This window comes from Cydia pomonella, chromosome 27 (genome assembly GCF_033807575.1).
Source record: "Cydia pomonella isolate Wapato2018A chromosome 27, ilCydPomo1, whole genome shotgun sequence".
Classification (NCBI taxonomy): Eukaryota; Metazoa; Arthropoda; class Insecta; order Lepidoptera; family Tortricidae; genus Cydia; species Cydia pomonella.
This window is the reverse complement of record NC_084729.1, coordinates 10,372,842-10,386,887: the sequence shown is the minus strand read 5'-3', so window position 1 is coordinate 10,386,887 and position 14,046 is coordinate 10,372,842. Positions and strand designations below refer to the sequence as shown.

The following is a 14,046-nucleotide window of genomic DNA, read 5'->3' as shown; positions in this document are numbered from 1 at the left end:
GTGGAGTGTTTGAATTAAAGCAAAAAAAGAACATTGTGCATGGGAGATACCCAAAAAAATAATTCTTCTACTTTTTATTTTACCGTTCTGTCGCCATGCATGATTTATGTATCCATGACAAATTGCAGCTTTCTAGCACTAACGACCACGGAGCCAAGCCGCGGACGGACAGACGGACGGACATGGCGAACTATTATAAGGGTTCCTAGTGGACTATGGAACCCTAATGTGTAAAACGGCGAAAGTTAAAACTGATGTTGTGATGTACAGCAATTACTGACCGTATGACGTCAGCCATGGTGGGTGGTGCGGCCGGCGCGCCGGCGCCGTCGCAGCCCTCGCCCTCCTGCGGAAATAAACATGAGCGTGAACGTCAACGCAAACAAGGCCCCAATACGATACAATACAAATCCTCTTTATTGCACAACCTCAAAATAACATGAACAACACTTGTAGAACATCGGTTTAAAACCTTTTCCAGGCCGCAATCTTTTTTTAAATGATATAGTATAGTCAACAGACGAGCCGCCTGATGGGAAGCGGTCACCGTCGCCCATGGACATAAGCAACATCATAGGAGCCACGCTTCTTGAAGAATCCCATGCCGTAGCGCAAAGGAAATACCTCAGGAGGCAACTCATTCCACATTCTGCATGTTCTAGGCAGAAACGAGCGAGATGCCAACTTATTCTTACATGGTTTTCCCATAAAACCCAAATATATCCCAATTAATCCAGCTTTGAAGATTCTTTTTTTATACCACGTCGGTGGCAAACAAGCATACGGCCCGCCTGATGGTAAGCAGTTGCGGGACGCCTGCAACTACAGAGGTGTTCCATGCGCGTTGCCGCACCATTAAAAACCTGTCATCATTTGTGACCGCGGCTGGAACAACGTCCCACTTCGTCGTATGCCATAAGGATGAGATTTGCTTGTATCTTCATACGAATAACCTGACAAGGCATCCTTATGGCAAACGAGTAAGTGGGACGTTTTACCGGCCGCGGTCACATTTAAAGACAAGTCACATTTCCCGAAAGTGCAATTCAATTTTAACCTTAAATCGGAATGTTAAAGTTGAAATTCTATTGGCGCGTATGTTGTCCATAAATCGTATGATGCCTGGCAAAGGGTTAGTGTCTTTGTAAAATATAAACATAAAATAAAAAGTACTTAACAAACACATCCCTCGTTACGCATCCTCGTACATCTCTGGTGGAAACGCAGCCTAAAAGGTGCCAGCGTAGATGAGATAGAAGGATGACAGGCAGTCCCTTGATTCAAACGGGACGGCATAGCTGGCTTTGAAGTAGAACAAGTCTAAGAAAATTCGTGCTTAATTAATTCCGTTAAACGGGGTGCAGGGAGCCCATGTCTGTGCCGCGGGGGTAGGAGGCTCATCACCTGCTTGCTGCTAGTCAGTACACACCTGGGGATGCAGCGAGAGCGCGGCGCCCATGTCTGTGCGCGCGCGGTGGCGGCGGCAGCAGAGGAGGCTCATCAGCCCGGCATCACCGCGCTGTGCCGCCCCATGCTGCTTCTGCAACAAACCAATACACATATATTAAAGATCACTGGACACAGGCAGCATCAGTTGTTATAGCCTACACTGATTTAAACTTTTTACACCACGATTTTTACACATTATTAACTAATACAAAAGGGACCTAATCGCGTATTAAGTTTTGCGTCTCTCGAGAAGACCCGAGACCACGGGGACAACGCCGTCCTCGAAACGTCGGAGGTAAATTTAAAAATAATACGCGATTAATTTGTATTAGTTAATAATGTTATAGCCTACAGTTCGTTTAAACTAAGGCAGCGTTTCCGCAGGAAGCGTAACGAGGGATGTGTTTGTTAAGAACCAATAGAATATTGTCGACTAGAGATGCACTAAGTGAAGATAGGTGAATAGCCGGGTCCACACAGAGTGCAAGGAATTCAAACCGGCGCTAATGAAGTGATTCTGTTGGTTCTTAAAAAGACATCTCCCCGTATGCATCCTCGCACATCTCTGGTGGAAACGCAGCCTAACTCTAAACTGACTTTGATGGAATAAAGAGTGGCAGTGTCCTAAAAATGTCAAGTTTTTTTAGGAATTCAAGTTATCACAATTTATCACGTCAAGGTCTGTGCAGAATTAGCTTGGTCTCATTCTAACTGGTCTTTCTACAAACAGAGTGAGAGCAACCTGAGTAAATATTACTGCATGGTCATGATAAATCAATAAATATTATAGGGACATTCTCACACAAATTGACTAAGTCCCACAGAGACAACGATATATTTAATATACAAAAACAAAAAACATCCATGACTCAGGAACAAATACCTGTGTTCATCAGACAAATACATGCCATTACCGGGATTCAAACCCAGGACCATCAACTTTATAGGTAGGTTCACTATTTCCTAGGCCAGACTGTTCGTCCATGATAGATTAGTGTTGCCTTTTAATAAAACCTGTGCAACGAAATAGTGCCTGTATTACGTTTTCATAAAATAACTTTAATAGCTTTAAAAATATGAATCTCTGCACCAGGGATCGGAACGGTTCTTTGCAAATACTTCTAAATAACTATATATTTCTGTTCATTTTATACCCCAAATGTTTATACCAAAAAGGACTCAGTTGTGTTTTTAGATAACGGTAAATCTAAAAAAGATTTTAGATTATCAATGTTTACAAGACAAATATATATTAAAGAAAATTAAATTTAAACCAAGCTAACTCTGCAGCTAATTTAGTGTTATCATAAACATCAAATGTCTATGAAATTATGAAATTTAAAATAACACTACCACACTCTGTGCTGTTGAATTCGCTGCAAAGTAAACTTGGTCTAACTCAAACAAACTAGACCTTAGGCTAAAGAGCCTAAACTAATTTAATCTGACATACTATAGTCTGTTCTTTTATTCCGTAGACTAAAATGACAACCACAAATGTCAAACGCAGAAATAATGTGACCAGCTTAAAACAAATGCAGCAGCAAGTGCAGATCTTTGATTTCGGTTTGTGAATAACCAATAAATATTAAATTATAGATCCAAAATAAACAATTAATGAAATCTACTCACTACATGATAGGAAGTAAATAATAAATAAAATCTACTCACTAATAATCCACTCAAACATTTAAAAATTGCATTATGAGCTTTGAGGTGACTGTTAATCTTACAATAAAATCGCTTTTAAATATTAGAAATATTGTGTTTAGACCTGGATACAAACTTTTTAAATACCTCAAAATGGTGTTACATGCCTATATAAGTAACTCCCAATAGTTTATTTTCGGTTAGTACCGAGTGTAGCACATCACTATTTATTAGACGTAAAAAACCAGCAACACATGAAATGTCATTTTGGTCTACAGGATAAAAAAATAGACTATACACCTTGTATTTATATTCCAGATATCAAAATGAGCCAATCTGTGATTTTGTTATAGAATTGGTACAATAGCAGGATGTTATGGCAACAACTAGGCCATCACGCTGTTTTGTTTATAAAGACTGCTTGAATATCATGAAAATACAAATTAAATTACTTTTTATCCTTTTTAAAATGAAAAAGACCTTGAGTTTTTTTTTTACCCTGTTGCAAAATCAGAAAGTAAACTTTATGAAACATTAGGTTATTAAAATATTTTGCCTTGTTTTAAGTAATTCCACAGAAAATACAGATTTTTTACACCAATTATCATTGACTTTATTTATTTTAGCATTAACACAACTAATTTTATTACATAGTTTTGAATTTAAATCCTAAAATTGCCAGAAAAACATCATTATTTCAGTTTCTTTCAGACATCTTGAGATGCTTTAGCCCTCATGCCCTGATTCAAAAGGCATGTATAAATAACTTTCTAGGCATGCTAGAACTGACCTAGGTTTTAGGTGTCCCAAATAGATATATGGGTCACATGTACCTGAAAGTGATAGTGTCACCCCTCCCTCGTCAGCTCGTGACGTCGCCGCTGCGCGCGCCGCGGCCCGACTTGACCTACTTCGCACTGTTGTAACACCAGCCAAATGTCAACAGGCCAGGCCTGCCCCACAGCTACAACACCTATTGACCAACGCTCACCTACATACAACCCCCCATTTAAGCATTTACAAACTCGATTATATGTTTTTGTTCATGAAAATTTTTCATGTGTTTTTTTGTTTGTTTAAATGTTGATTAAGGTACAGTTGAGTGGTATTTAAGTTAAAAATTCGGTTTTATCACTGCTTACCGTTTAATAAAGTCATTGCGGACGAAAACACGACGGATTTATAATCCTAAACAAACATTTCCTTATAACACTCCGCCATCATGGACGATCACTTGTAATACGATTTCACTCACTACGAAACGCGTCCGGCACTGAAATATTAACGCTTCACATTTATTAATATTTACCGATTACGTTTTTACACAAACAGATCACGATAATAAGCTCGTCGAGTTGTAAATTGATAAAAAAAGCAGCACTAACGAGACCCGTTATGTTTCCCCGTCCTCTGCTATTTCGACACTGCTGCCAACTGCACAAAAATATAAATAAATACCATAGACAACAGATAGATGACGTTTGATCGATTAGGAAAGTTTCTTGAAGTGTTTCCATTAAAATATTGTGTAATACCTATACCTAATTATATATAAAATAAAAAATTAAACTGTTTATTTCACAATAACTACGAAATAAGCAGTGATAATTGTGATATTGAATTTTCTTGCCAAATGATTGCCATATTTGCACTTGCTCGCTATTGGTAGAGTTCAAATGACGTTTAGTGCTGATTGCATACATTTTCTTTGTTGTCCTCCTTGACCAATGGTATAACAGCAAAAGTAAATCAAAACGCGACTATGACTATTCTAAACAGCTGCAACCGCAACCGATTGTCAATATTTGTCAAGCAAATCAAATCAAATGTATGTAATGTACGCATTTTTCGCGATTGTTTTCGAGTTAATTTATTTAGATTAAACGTTTTGTGACACTTTTATGCGATTTATTGAGAGAAAGCCTTATTCAGTGATAGTGATTTGCGTTCTATTGTAAATTAGCGATAAAGATGGCTATTTTATGGAGAAAAGCGTAGCGTCGAATTGGAGTCATTGGAAAGCTTGTTATAATATTATTAAAAAGGTAAGTTTCTCTTTAAAATTGCTTTTAAAGATTATCCTTCATCGATCCAGCATGATCGAAGATTATTTTTACTAAAGAGATGATCAGAATCATGATTTAGTTCACTCATGTTTTTTGCCAAAACTGGTTTCTGACATTGCTGTTTTGGTTATACTTTCATACATTTGACTATTTCATTCACCTCGACACATAGCTAAATACATATATGTATGTATGCTTACTAACCATACCCTAACAACTAATAATCAACCTTTTTGAACTGGTTTTTGTGTCTCAGAGAATTGTTAAATAAGGTTTATAATTAGTGTTGTTGCTCTGTGTTCCTGGTATAATAATAAACAAAACTTACTGATGATAATGAGTCTGTTTAAGTACTCCAATACTTAATTCCTGATACTTGGAATTTTAAAATATTATCTAGCTCATGCTGAAGCCCTTGAGAGAAAAAAATCAATATTTTACAAGCTTTTAATTAACTTGCCCTGTTAGCTGAAATTTTGCAAACATATGTAATTCGGATGTCAATGCAATATTATGACGAATTGGAGCTGATCTGATGATGGACACAAGAGGTGGCCATAGGAACTCCGTGTGAAACAATGCAAACTAATTGTGTTTGGGGTTGTTAGAAGGGTCTCAATTACTATTAGTTGCCTGTGGAAAGAAGAGTACAGTCAGCAATAAAAGCTGGTACAGAAATCAATTTTTTGCCATTAACTTGTTAAATAATAAATATCATTGATTACAAATATACATAAAGGGTCTTGATAATCCATACACAGGCTTATCCGAACTGCCGATGACCCCTTTCTTTGAGGGACAAGGCTGTAGCTTGGTCAATAAATAGAACCCGCCAGACTAAATATTATTTAATCCTTATTTTATTTTAACTAAACAGACCTAAATTAGATGAGTTAGTAAATGTTTTCACATTTCACATCACAATTATGTAGTGTTAAGTTACTTTGTTAATAAGTTTATTTGTTTTTGTAATTTTGTAGCCTCGTTGAATATAATGAAGTTTTGAATAAAACTAAATAAATAAATAATCCACAATCCGGCAAAAAGATACATAACTACATTAATAAATTCAGCGGTCACTACCTGGGTAAACATTACTTACGGAGTGTTAGGGTCAGCAATGCGAATGCAACTGCTCTGGAGTTGCAGGCGTACATAGGTTATGGAGACTGCTTACCACCAGACGAGCCTTAAGCTTGTTTGCCACCGACTTAGTATAAATAAAATGAAGTGGCCACCCCTATATGACTAACTAGGGAACCCGATTCTACCCCTGCTCCCAATAAATATTAATATTCTTTCTTACAGGTCTAATTCCTGTTATATTTAATTGAGCTTATTATCCCCGTAAATTACCAGTTTTACCCATACAGAGGGGAATTACCCCCAGGTTAGGAACCGCTGACCTACAGGGATAATAATCAGTGATCGGAATAGGTAGTGCCATTTCACGGGAACTCGGTGCGTAAGCTTAGTATGGACATAGCTTTTAACCCCGGGATTTCATATGAAAAATTTTAAGTTTATGTTTAGTTCAGAAATGTTATGTGTGATTTTTTTTTTTTTGGTTACTATAGAATATGGCATCGACAAAATATGAAGTAGATACACTAACTTTGACATCCATGCAAACAAAGAAAATAAGCACGTCTTATCAGTTATCTTTTTGCATTTGCATGTTGTTTTTCTAAGTGCATTCTTAAATTATCTTTACTTAAATTATCTGGTTCGACCTTGAGATAACTTTCTATTGTTTACCTCTATGAAGAGCTCGGGGCAGGGTGGGACAGTAGCAACAGATGCCAATATTTGTCATGCTATCTCTTTTTAGTTGAAAGATAATGTTTTAAACAAGGCAAGTATTTTAAGATTACTTATGTTCTTCTGTTCGTTAAGTTCGCACGTATTACTCATGGTTGGTTCAATTCGAATTTGGCTTGTTTACCGGACTTTGTGATCGATCATCTTATTGTGACGACGTTGGCTATCCCTAATTGGACTCTGATTTACTTGTGATTGGACTAAGTGGAACTTCTTATCTAGCCAGGCGCGGATACAAGGGGGGGGCCATAGGGGCAATGGCCCCCCCCTAAAACCCTGGCTCTCACATTACTAAATTGAGTAAATTTTTTTTTACCTTATTTTCTGTGCAAAAATATATGATTTTCTCAAAATGGCCCCCCCCTAAGCCAAATCTTGTATCCGCGCCTGTATCTAGCTAAACATGCCTCGGCGAGCTAAGGAAGAAACTATTCTGAGTTGGATTGAATCCTATCCCGACTTAGAGTTTGATTCAACAAGACATTTAATACATTGTACTAAATGTGACGTTAATATTGGATGCAGAAAGAGTACAGTGAAGCGACACATCGAAGGACCTGTACACAAAGGATTACATCACCAACCAAATGAAAGTTTTTACTTTGATCTGATCGAGTTCCTCATACTTTGCAATATCCCATGGGTTCAAATCGAAAATCCAGCATTCACAACCTTCTTCCAGAAGTACTTTTGCTGCACTTGTACAAATCAGCCTCTACGTACTCTATCCAGTGAATCGACAATAAGAAAAGTATACCTGGACAAGTTTTATCAAGCCAGAATAGCAGTTATACGCAGTGAAGTGGCAAATAAAAATTTTTGGATTTCGTTAGATGAAACGACAGACTTTCTAGGCAGATACGTGGTCCATTTCTTGGTGAAACCTTTGGATGCAACCGTTTCTCATAAAACTTATTTAATGGCTTGTAAAGTGCTCACGGTAGTGAATGGGGAGACTATTGCTAAGTTTATTACAGACTGCTTAGAAAAAATGTGGGGAGAAGGCTATGAAAATCAACTCGATAATGTGCTTCTCTTATGTACTGACAGCGTTGCGTATATGTTGAAGGCGGGGCGAATTTTAAAAAGTGTGTTACCGAATATGAAACACGTTACATGCTTAGCTCATGCTCTGCATCGTGTGGCAGAGCAAATAAGATGTCAATATCCGGACGTAGACGCCCTGATAGCTAACTTGAAAAAAGTATTTTTAAAGTCTCCTAGTAGAGTGCAACTGTTAAAGGAAATGTATCCAAATTTGCCTTTACCTCCTAAGCCAGTAATTACAAGGTGGGGTACTTGGCTCGCTGCAGTATCTTACTACGTGAAGTATTTCACTGAAATAAATACAGTTTTGTCAAGATTAAGAACATCAGATGCTGTTTCAATTAAAAAGGCTAAAAAAGTGCTTGAAAAACCCAACATAAAAAAAGAATTAGATTATATCCACGAAAATTTTAATATAATAGAGGTGGCCTTAACTCGTTTACAGGAACGAAATATGTCAATGGTCGATGCCTTAATCGATTTTGATCAAGTTAGGATGGTAATCAATTGGTCTAATAGTTTACCCATAGAAAACAAATTTGAAGGGGTTATGGCTCGAAACCCGGATTTAGATACTATAAGAGAATACGCAGGAGATATTTCAAAAGAAACCGCATCTGAACATATTTCCTTTTACAAATTTGCCCCGCTGACATCAGTGGAGGTTGAAAGATCGTTTTCCACATATAAATGGATATTAGACGTCAAGAGAAATAGACTGACAGTTGAGAACATTGAAAAAATAATCGTTTGCTATTACAATTTTAAAGAAAGCAAGGAATAAACGATGTAAAATAAAATCTGTAAAGTTTGACTGGAAGAGATCACTTATAGGTGATAAGACGCTTATTCTTTACCTCTATTTTTGTGTATAATTTGTTGTATTGTATAATTTTAATTTGTATAGTAAAAAAATAACGAATGTTTTAATAACGTTGATTTAATACATATGTGTACTAATGTTGATGTTTGACGATTTATTTTATGATTGTAATTTGTAACTGTTAAAAGTTATGTTGAATAAATAATTGACGTATTTATAATGACAATTTTTTATTATTTTGCATCTTCTTAATTTAGGTCAATAATATTCACTGTGAAAAAATACGAGTCCCGAAATCCCAAGGCTTATCCATGTTATGTTTAATGTTTAAGGTCATTCACCCGAAATGGCACTACCTATTCCGATCACTGATAATAATCTTAAAAATAAATCAACTACTACTACTACTACAATATTGTAGTAGTAGTAGTTTTTAAGATTATTTTTATTTAGAATATTTTAAGATTCATAATACAGTTTTTTATTTCAAAATACAGGAATTAGTAATTGTTAATGGCTATGTCACGCAATTTAACGAGGCTACACTTACAGGATGTAAACACGCGGTTATTTTATGCGATACACGCAGCGTTGAACGCATGTAATCACGGAATGTAGGGAAAATGACAATGCGCTTACTGATGCGATGCGTTTTCGGTATACGAGTAACAATATACGGTCATTAGATTATCTGCCGTGTCAGCATAAATATAAATAATAAATAAATAAATAAATATTATAGGACATTATTACACAATTTTAGGGTTCCGTAGCCTAACGGCAAAAAACGGAACCCTTATAGATTTGTCATGTCCGTCAGTCTGTCCGATTATGTCACAGCCACTTTTCCGAAACTATAAGAGTTATACTGTTCAAACTTTGCTAATTATTGAGATTTGTTACAAAACTGCTGAATTTTTTGTTAAAAATACTTGACTTTCTACAGAATCTCTTTCATTTAATTTCAATATCTTTAAAAGAACTCAAGTTTGGACATAGTGAGCAGAATCTAAAACTCTGAGTTGTGTCATAATTTCACAAAGGTGTGGAGTCCACTGATGATCACCCACACTATGTGCAAAATTTGTAATGTACAAAAATGTGTATGCACTAACAAATACACAAAAAACAAACAGCCTCTCACCATAAATCTCCGTTTCGTAAAAATACCATATCAATTCAAACCAGTTTCAACTGGTAAAAAAATGAGCAAAACTATAATAATTAACCTACTAATCCTAGTACTTTTTGATTTCAGGTCCCTATGATCGACCATGGGCTCGTCACCGCCCTACTTCCCCGCGCGGGACAGCCCCAGCATCCTCGAGCCCGTCGAGGACCCCTCTCCGCCACGCTCCCCCTCCCCCGTCCTCCGGGCTCCCTCCCCCGTGCGGCTCCAGCACTCCGGCACCTACACCCCCCGGGACAACAGCAACGGCAGCTTTCCCAACGATGACAACAACTCCAACTCCATAGACGGAGTCTTTCCATCACCTTCCACTTACACATTCGATCCTGAAGAGAGTGATTCCAGTCTAGCGCAGTGGCCTAGACGAGACAATGCAGCCCCGAGCCCTTTCGTCTCCAACGAAAACAGTATGTTCAGCACAGCCATGTCTAATGAAGAATCAAACTCTTTACCTGAGGTTAGTGTGCGCGGGGAAGGCAGCGAACGAGGAGATGACGCGGATGAACCACCAGCGAAGATCAGAAAGGTCAGTTCCCCTAAACAATCACCCCAGCAGGACGATGGAGATGGAGAAACATGTCCCATCTGCTTAGACTCCTGGTGTACATCAGGAGACCATAGACTAGTAGCCTTAAAATGCGGACATCTCTTCGGTTTACGCTGCGTCGAGCGCTGGCTTAAAGCACAGACGCAAAGAGAACGTTGCTGCCCGACTTGCAAAAGCAAAGCTACCATGAAAGATGTCAGAAACATCTACGCCAGGAAGATCATTGCTGTTGACACTTCAGAGATCACAACGATGCAGAAACAAGTCGAACAGGTGACTGTTGAAAAGAGCAGAGTAGAACTAGAATTACAGAAGTCTAAAATAGCGCACCGTGCATGTCTTCAGCAGTTAGAGACACTTAGAAATACGTTGTTAAAAGCACAAGTTAAACCACAGGTGAAGAGATCTTGGCGCTTCGCGCTGGAGAAGAATTTAGAGATCTGCAAAGACGGTGGCTGTAGAGTTATGACGTACAACTGTCGGACTTATGAGCTGTACGTGTCTCAGAAAAGCACCAACGGCTTGTTTCCTGGTTACGGCATTAGGAAAGTGAGTTGCGTGGACTATAAGCAAGGACAATTCGTGCACTTACACCCCAAACCTATTAGAGACATATCATATTCCCAACCTAAGGACTTACTTCTAAGTGTAGGTTTGGATAGCTGCGCTAGAATCGTGGAACGTGGTATCCCGAGTACTACAGTCCAAGCGGGTGTACAACTCTGGTCTTGTGCTTGGGACGGTTTAAGAACTAATGAATTCTACGTGGGTGGTGTCGGAGGGTTCATCCAGCAATACGATATTAGGAATCCTAGTTCGTACATCCAGCAGTTATCGGCGCCGGGAGATATGTCACCAGTAGTGTCCTTATGTCCTACGGAATTCGGTCTGTTATCCTGTAATTTAAACTCGTGCTGGTTGTGGTCGTGGCGGGGTAACGGGCAGTGGGAGCCGAGGAGTTTGCCCGTGGAAGGTCCTTTTATGTCGATGTGTTATGATAATGAGACGCGTAGAGCTCTAGTGTCGTGTAGGCCTGCGAATGGGGAGCGGGCGAGACTGTCCTTGTGTCAGTTTAGGAATGACGATGATGTTACGTGCCATGTTGAGCAGACATTTCAAGGATCTGTAAGAAGTTCTATAATGTCGAGGGCCGCTTGGGTTCGCGCTGAAGGGGCGACTTGGTTGGCCTCGCACTCCGAGTCCGCTGGTGCGTTAGTTCTGCACGGGCTGGACGGCGCCCGGGGGGCGTCGCTGCCGGCAGCGGAGCCCGCGATAGACGTGTGCTCGGTGCAGCTGAACGGAGATACGTTGCTGGCTGCGTTGTCGGAGGCGCGACTGAGAATATACAAGGCTGTGCCTACAAGTTAGAGCTTAGAATAACGATCTTGTCTTAGGTTTGCAATAATTTATGTGAAATCGATTTGGACAAATAAATGGACTCTGAAATGGGCTAGTCTCATGTATAACTTAATTGCTCATGTATAAATAATCGTATAATTTCAAAATTGACATTGCACGTAAAATATGGTCAATATCGAAATAATTGTGTACATCTTCAGTTATGTATTCATTTTAGTCGGTTTTTCAAGCTTGTTTTATAAAATAAGAGATGAGTAAAGCTCAATGCTCATTCAATATATGTGTTGTGGACCCATTTCTTAGTAGTTCTACACTAGTACTGATAGCAAACAAAGCTAAAACGCCACTGGATATTTTAGTGCTGTCCCCATCAGATATATTGGAGCGACCAAAGTGTTCACAAGTGTGTGAACAAAGCTATTATGAAGACGTTAATGTCCAGTGCATGACCAGATATTTTTAAGTAACTTGGCTCGATATATCTGATGGCCACTGTACTTTATTATACTAAGACTTTAGCAGCTAATATTGAACTCCACGGTCTCCACGTTACATTTTAATTCACACGCGGGAATAACATGATGATGGAATCATGTGTATGTATATGTAAAACTACTTGACATTTTTTTATTATAAGAAATTACCCGAATACACCTTACTGTTTACTGTACAGTCGCCATCAGATATATCGGAGCGGCCGAGGTGCTCACAAATATGTGAACACGTCTCTATTGTCAAGGCGCTAGAGTGCGTGTTTAGATATTTTTTAGCGCCTCGGCAGTTCCGATATATCTGATGGCCACTTTACCAAACTGATAGTTTTAACCTCAGTAAGAACTCTTTTGCCTAACTTAAATGCATCACAATTCTCAAGTTACAATTAGTATGTCAGAAGTCTGACTAAATTAATATGTTTGTTGTTTTATAATTTGAATTGTAATTTTGAATGTTTATAATTTGCTTGTAATTAAATATAAATGTGATATGTCAAACGATCATTTTGGAGATTTCGAATAATGGACGTAAGGACTCAAATAAAGAACCGTTAACACAAACCCTAAAAAGGTTCGTTGGGGTAACATCTAAAGCGGGTTAATTTTGAAAATATCTACTGAACTCACTATCTACTATAACTATTTTGAAGCTACAGTAAGCAAGATGCCTTGAAAAACTCAGGAACAATAACTGGGCTCATCACATTAATAAATGCCCTTACTAGGAGTTGTACCCGGGACCTTCGGTAGGGCAGGCTCACTATCGACCGAAGATAATTTGAAATAGACGTGGATTGTCAAAAAAAAATTGTAGCCGCAGTAAATTTACTGCCATCTTTCGACACACAGTTTTGTTTGACAATACACCTCTATTTCAAATTCTCTTTGCTCTGTCGGCTAAGCCAAACAGCCCCGCTATCCCGCTTTTAGACGTTATTCCAATGCATCTTATAAAAACTAAATTGCACGTGCGTGACGGCAGCTTTTGTTTTTCCGAAAATAAGTACGTCTCCTTTGACCGATACGCAATAATTTAATAATAGGTTGTATTTTTGGTATATGTGATGGTATGATATCCAGAGGCCTATTCGACTGGTAGGACGAGCGACGCGTGTGATGACAAGGTTGGATGGTGGCCACGTCGCGACCTGTGGTGGCTGTGGCTCTTGACTAGTCGAATAGCCCCCAGATTTAGAATGCTGTGTAAAGTGTATGTTCTGTTTGTAAATTTGTTACCTCATCTAGTTTATTGTGTATGGAATATGTGACATGTAATTAAACGATTTTAATGACTAACTAAAATAAATATATCATTCATTTTCAAATATTTATTTATTTATGTCTGATGGCAACAATCTATGGTCCGATGGTAAGCGGTCAGCGCTGCCTACGGGTGCTTACACCTCGCCGTATCTTACAGCGTGGCTTTTGAAATCCATGATTTTATTTGCATTAAGTATGCCATAATTTCATATAATATGACAAATATTATTGTGCCATAATAATAATTATTTCAAAATTGTATCATATTGCAATTATGGGACATGAAAACTGGCTAATGATGAAGTGTATATATATATATTTGAGGTTAAATCAAACTC

General features: G+C 38.3%; 2 protein-coding genes across 2 annotated transcripts in view; one reads left to right on the top strand and one right to left on the bottom strand.

Moving 5' to 3' along the window:
• Positions 1-4,895, bottom strand: part of LOC133532807 (uncharacterized) — a 50,489-nt gene extending 45,594 nt beyond the window's left edge. The window contains exons 1-3 of the mRNA XM_061871656.1: positions 4,242-4,895; positions 1,430-1,540; positions 282-346 (exon numbers count right to left, since the gene is read on the bottom strand). Of these exons, the coding sequence (XP_061727640.1) occupies positions 282-346; positions 1,430-1,501 (137 nt within the window). The 5' untranslated portion in view covers positions 1,502-1,540; positions 4,242-4,895. The remainder of the gene's footprint in view (positions 1-281; positions 347-1,429; positions 1,541-4,241) is intronic.
• Positions 4,896-4,910: 15 nt separating this feature from the next.
• LOC133532709 (E3 ubiquitin-protein ligase RFWD3-like) lies at positions 4,911-13,770 on the top strand. The gene is made up of 2 exons (XM_061871483.1): positions 4,911-5,144; positions 10,115-13,770. The coding sequence occupies exon 2, from the start codon at positions 10,131-10,133 to the stop codon at positions 11,958-11,960; it is 1,830 nt and encodes a 609-aa protein (XP_061727467.1). The 5' UTR covers positions 4,911-5,144; positions 10,115-10,130; the 3' UTR covers positions 11,961-13,770.
• The last annotated feature ends 276 nt before the right edge of the window (positions 13,771-14,046 follow it).

Coding starts and splice junctions, on each gene's coding strand:
- LOC133532709 (XM_061871483.1), top strand. CDS start 10,131: ATGGGCTCGTCACCGCCCTACTTCCCCGCGCGGGACAGCCCCAGCATC.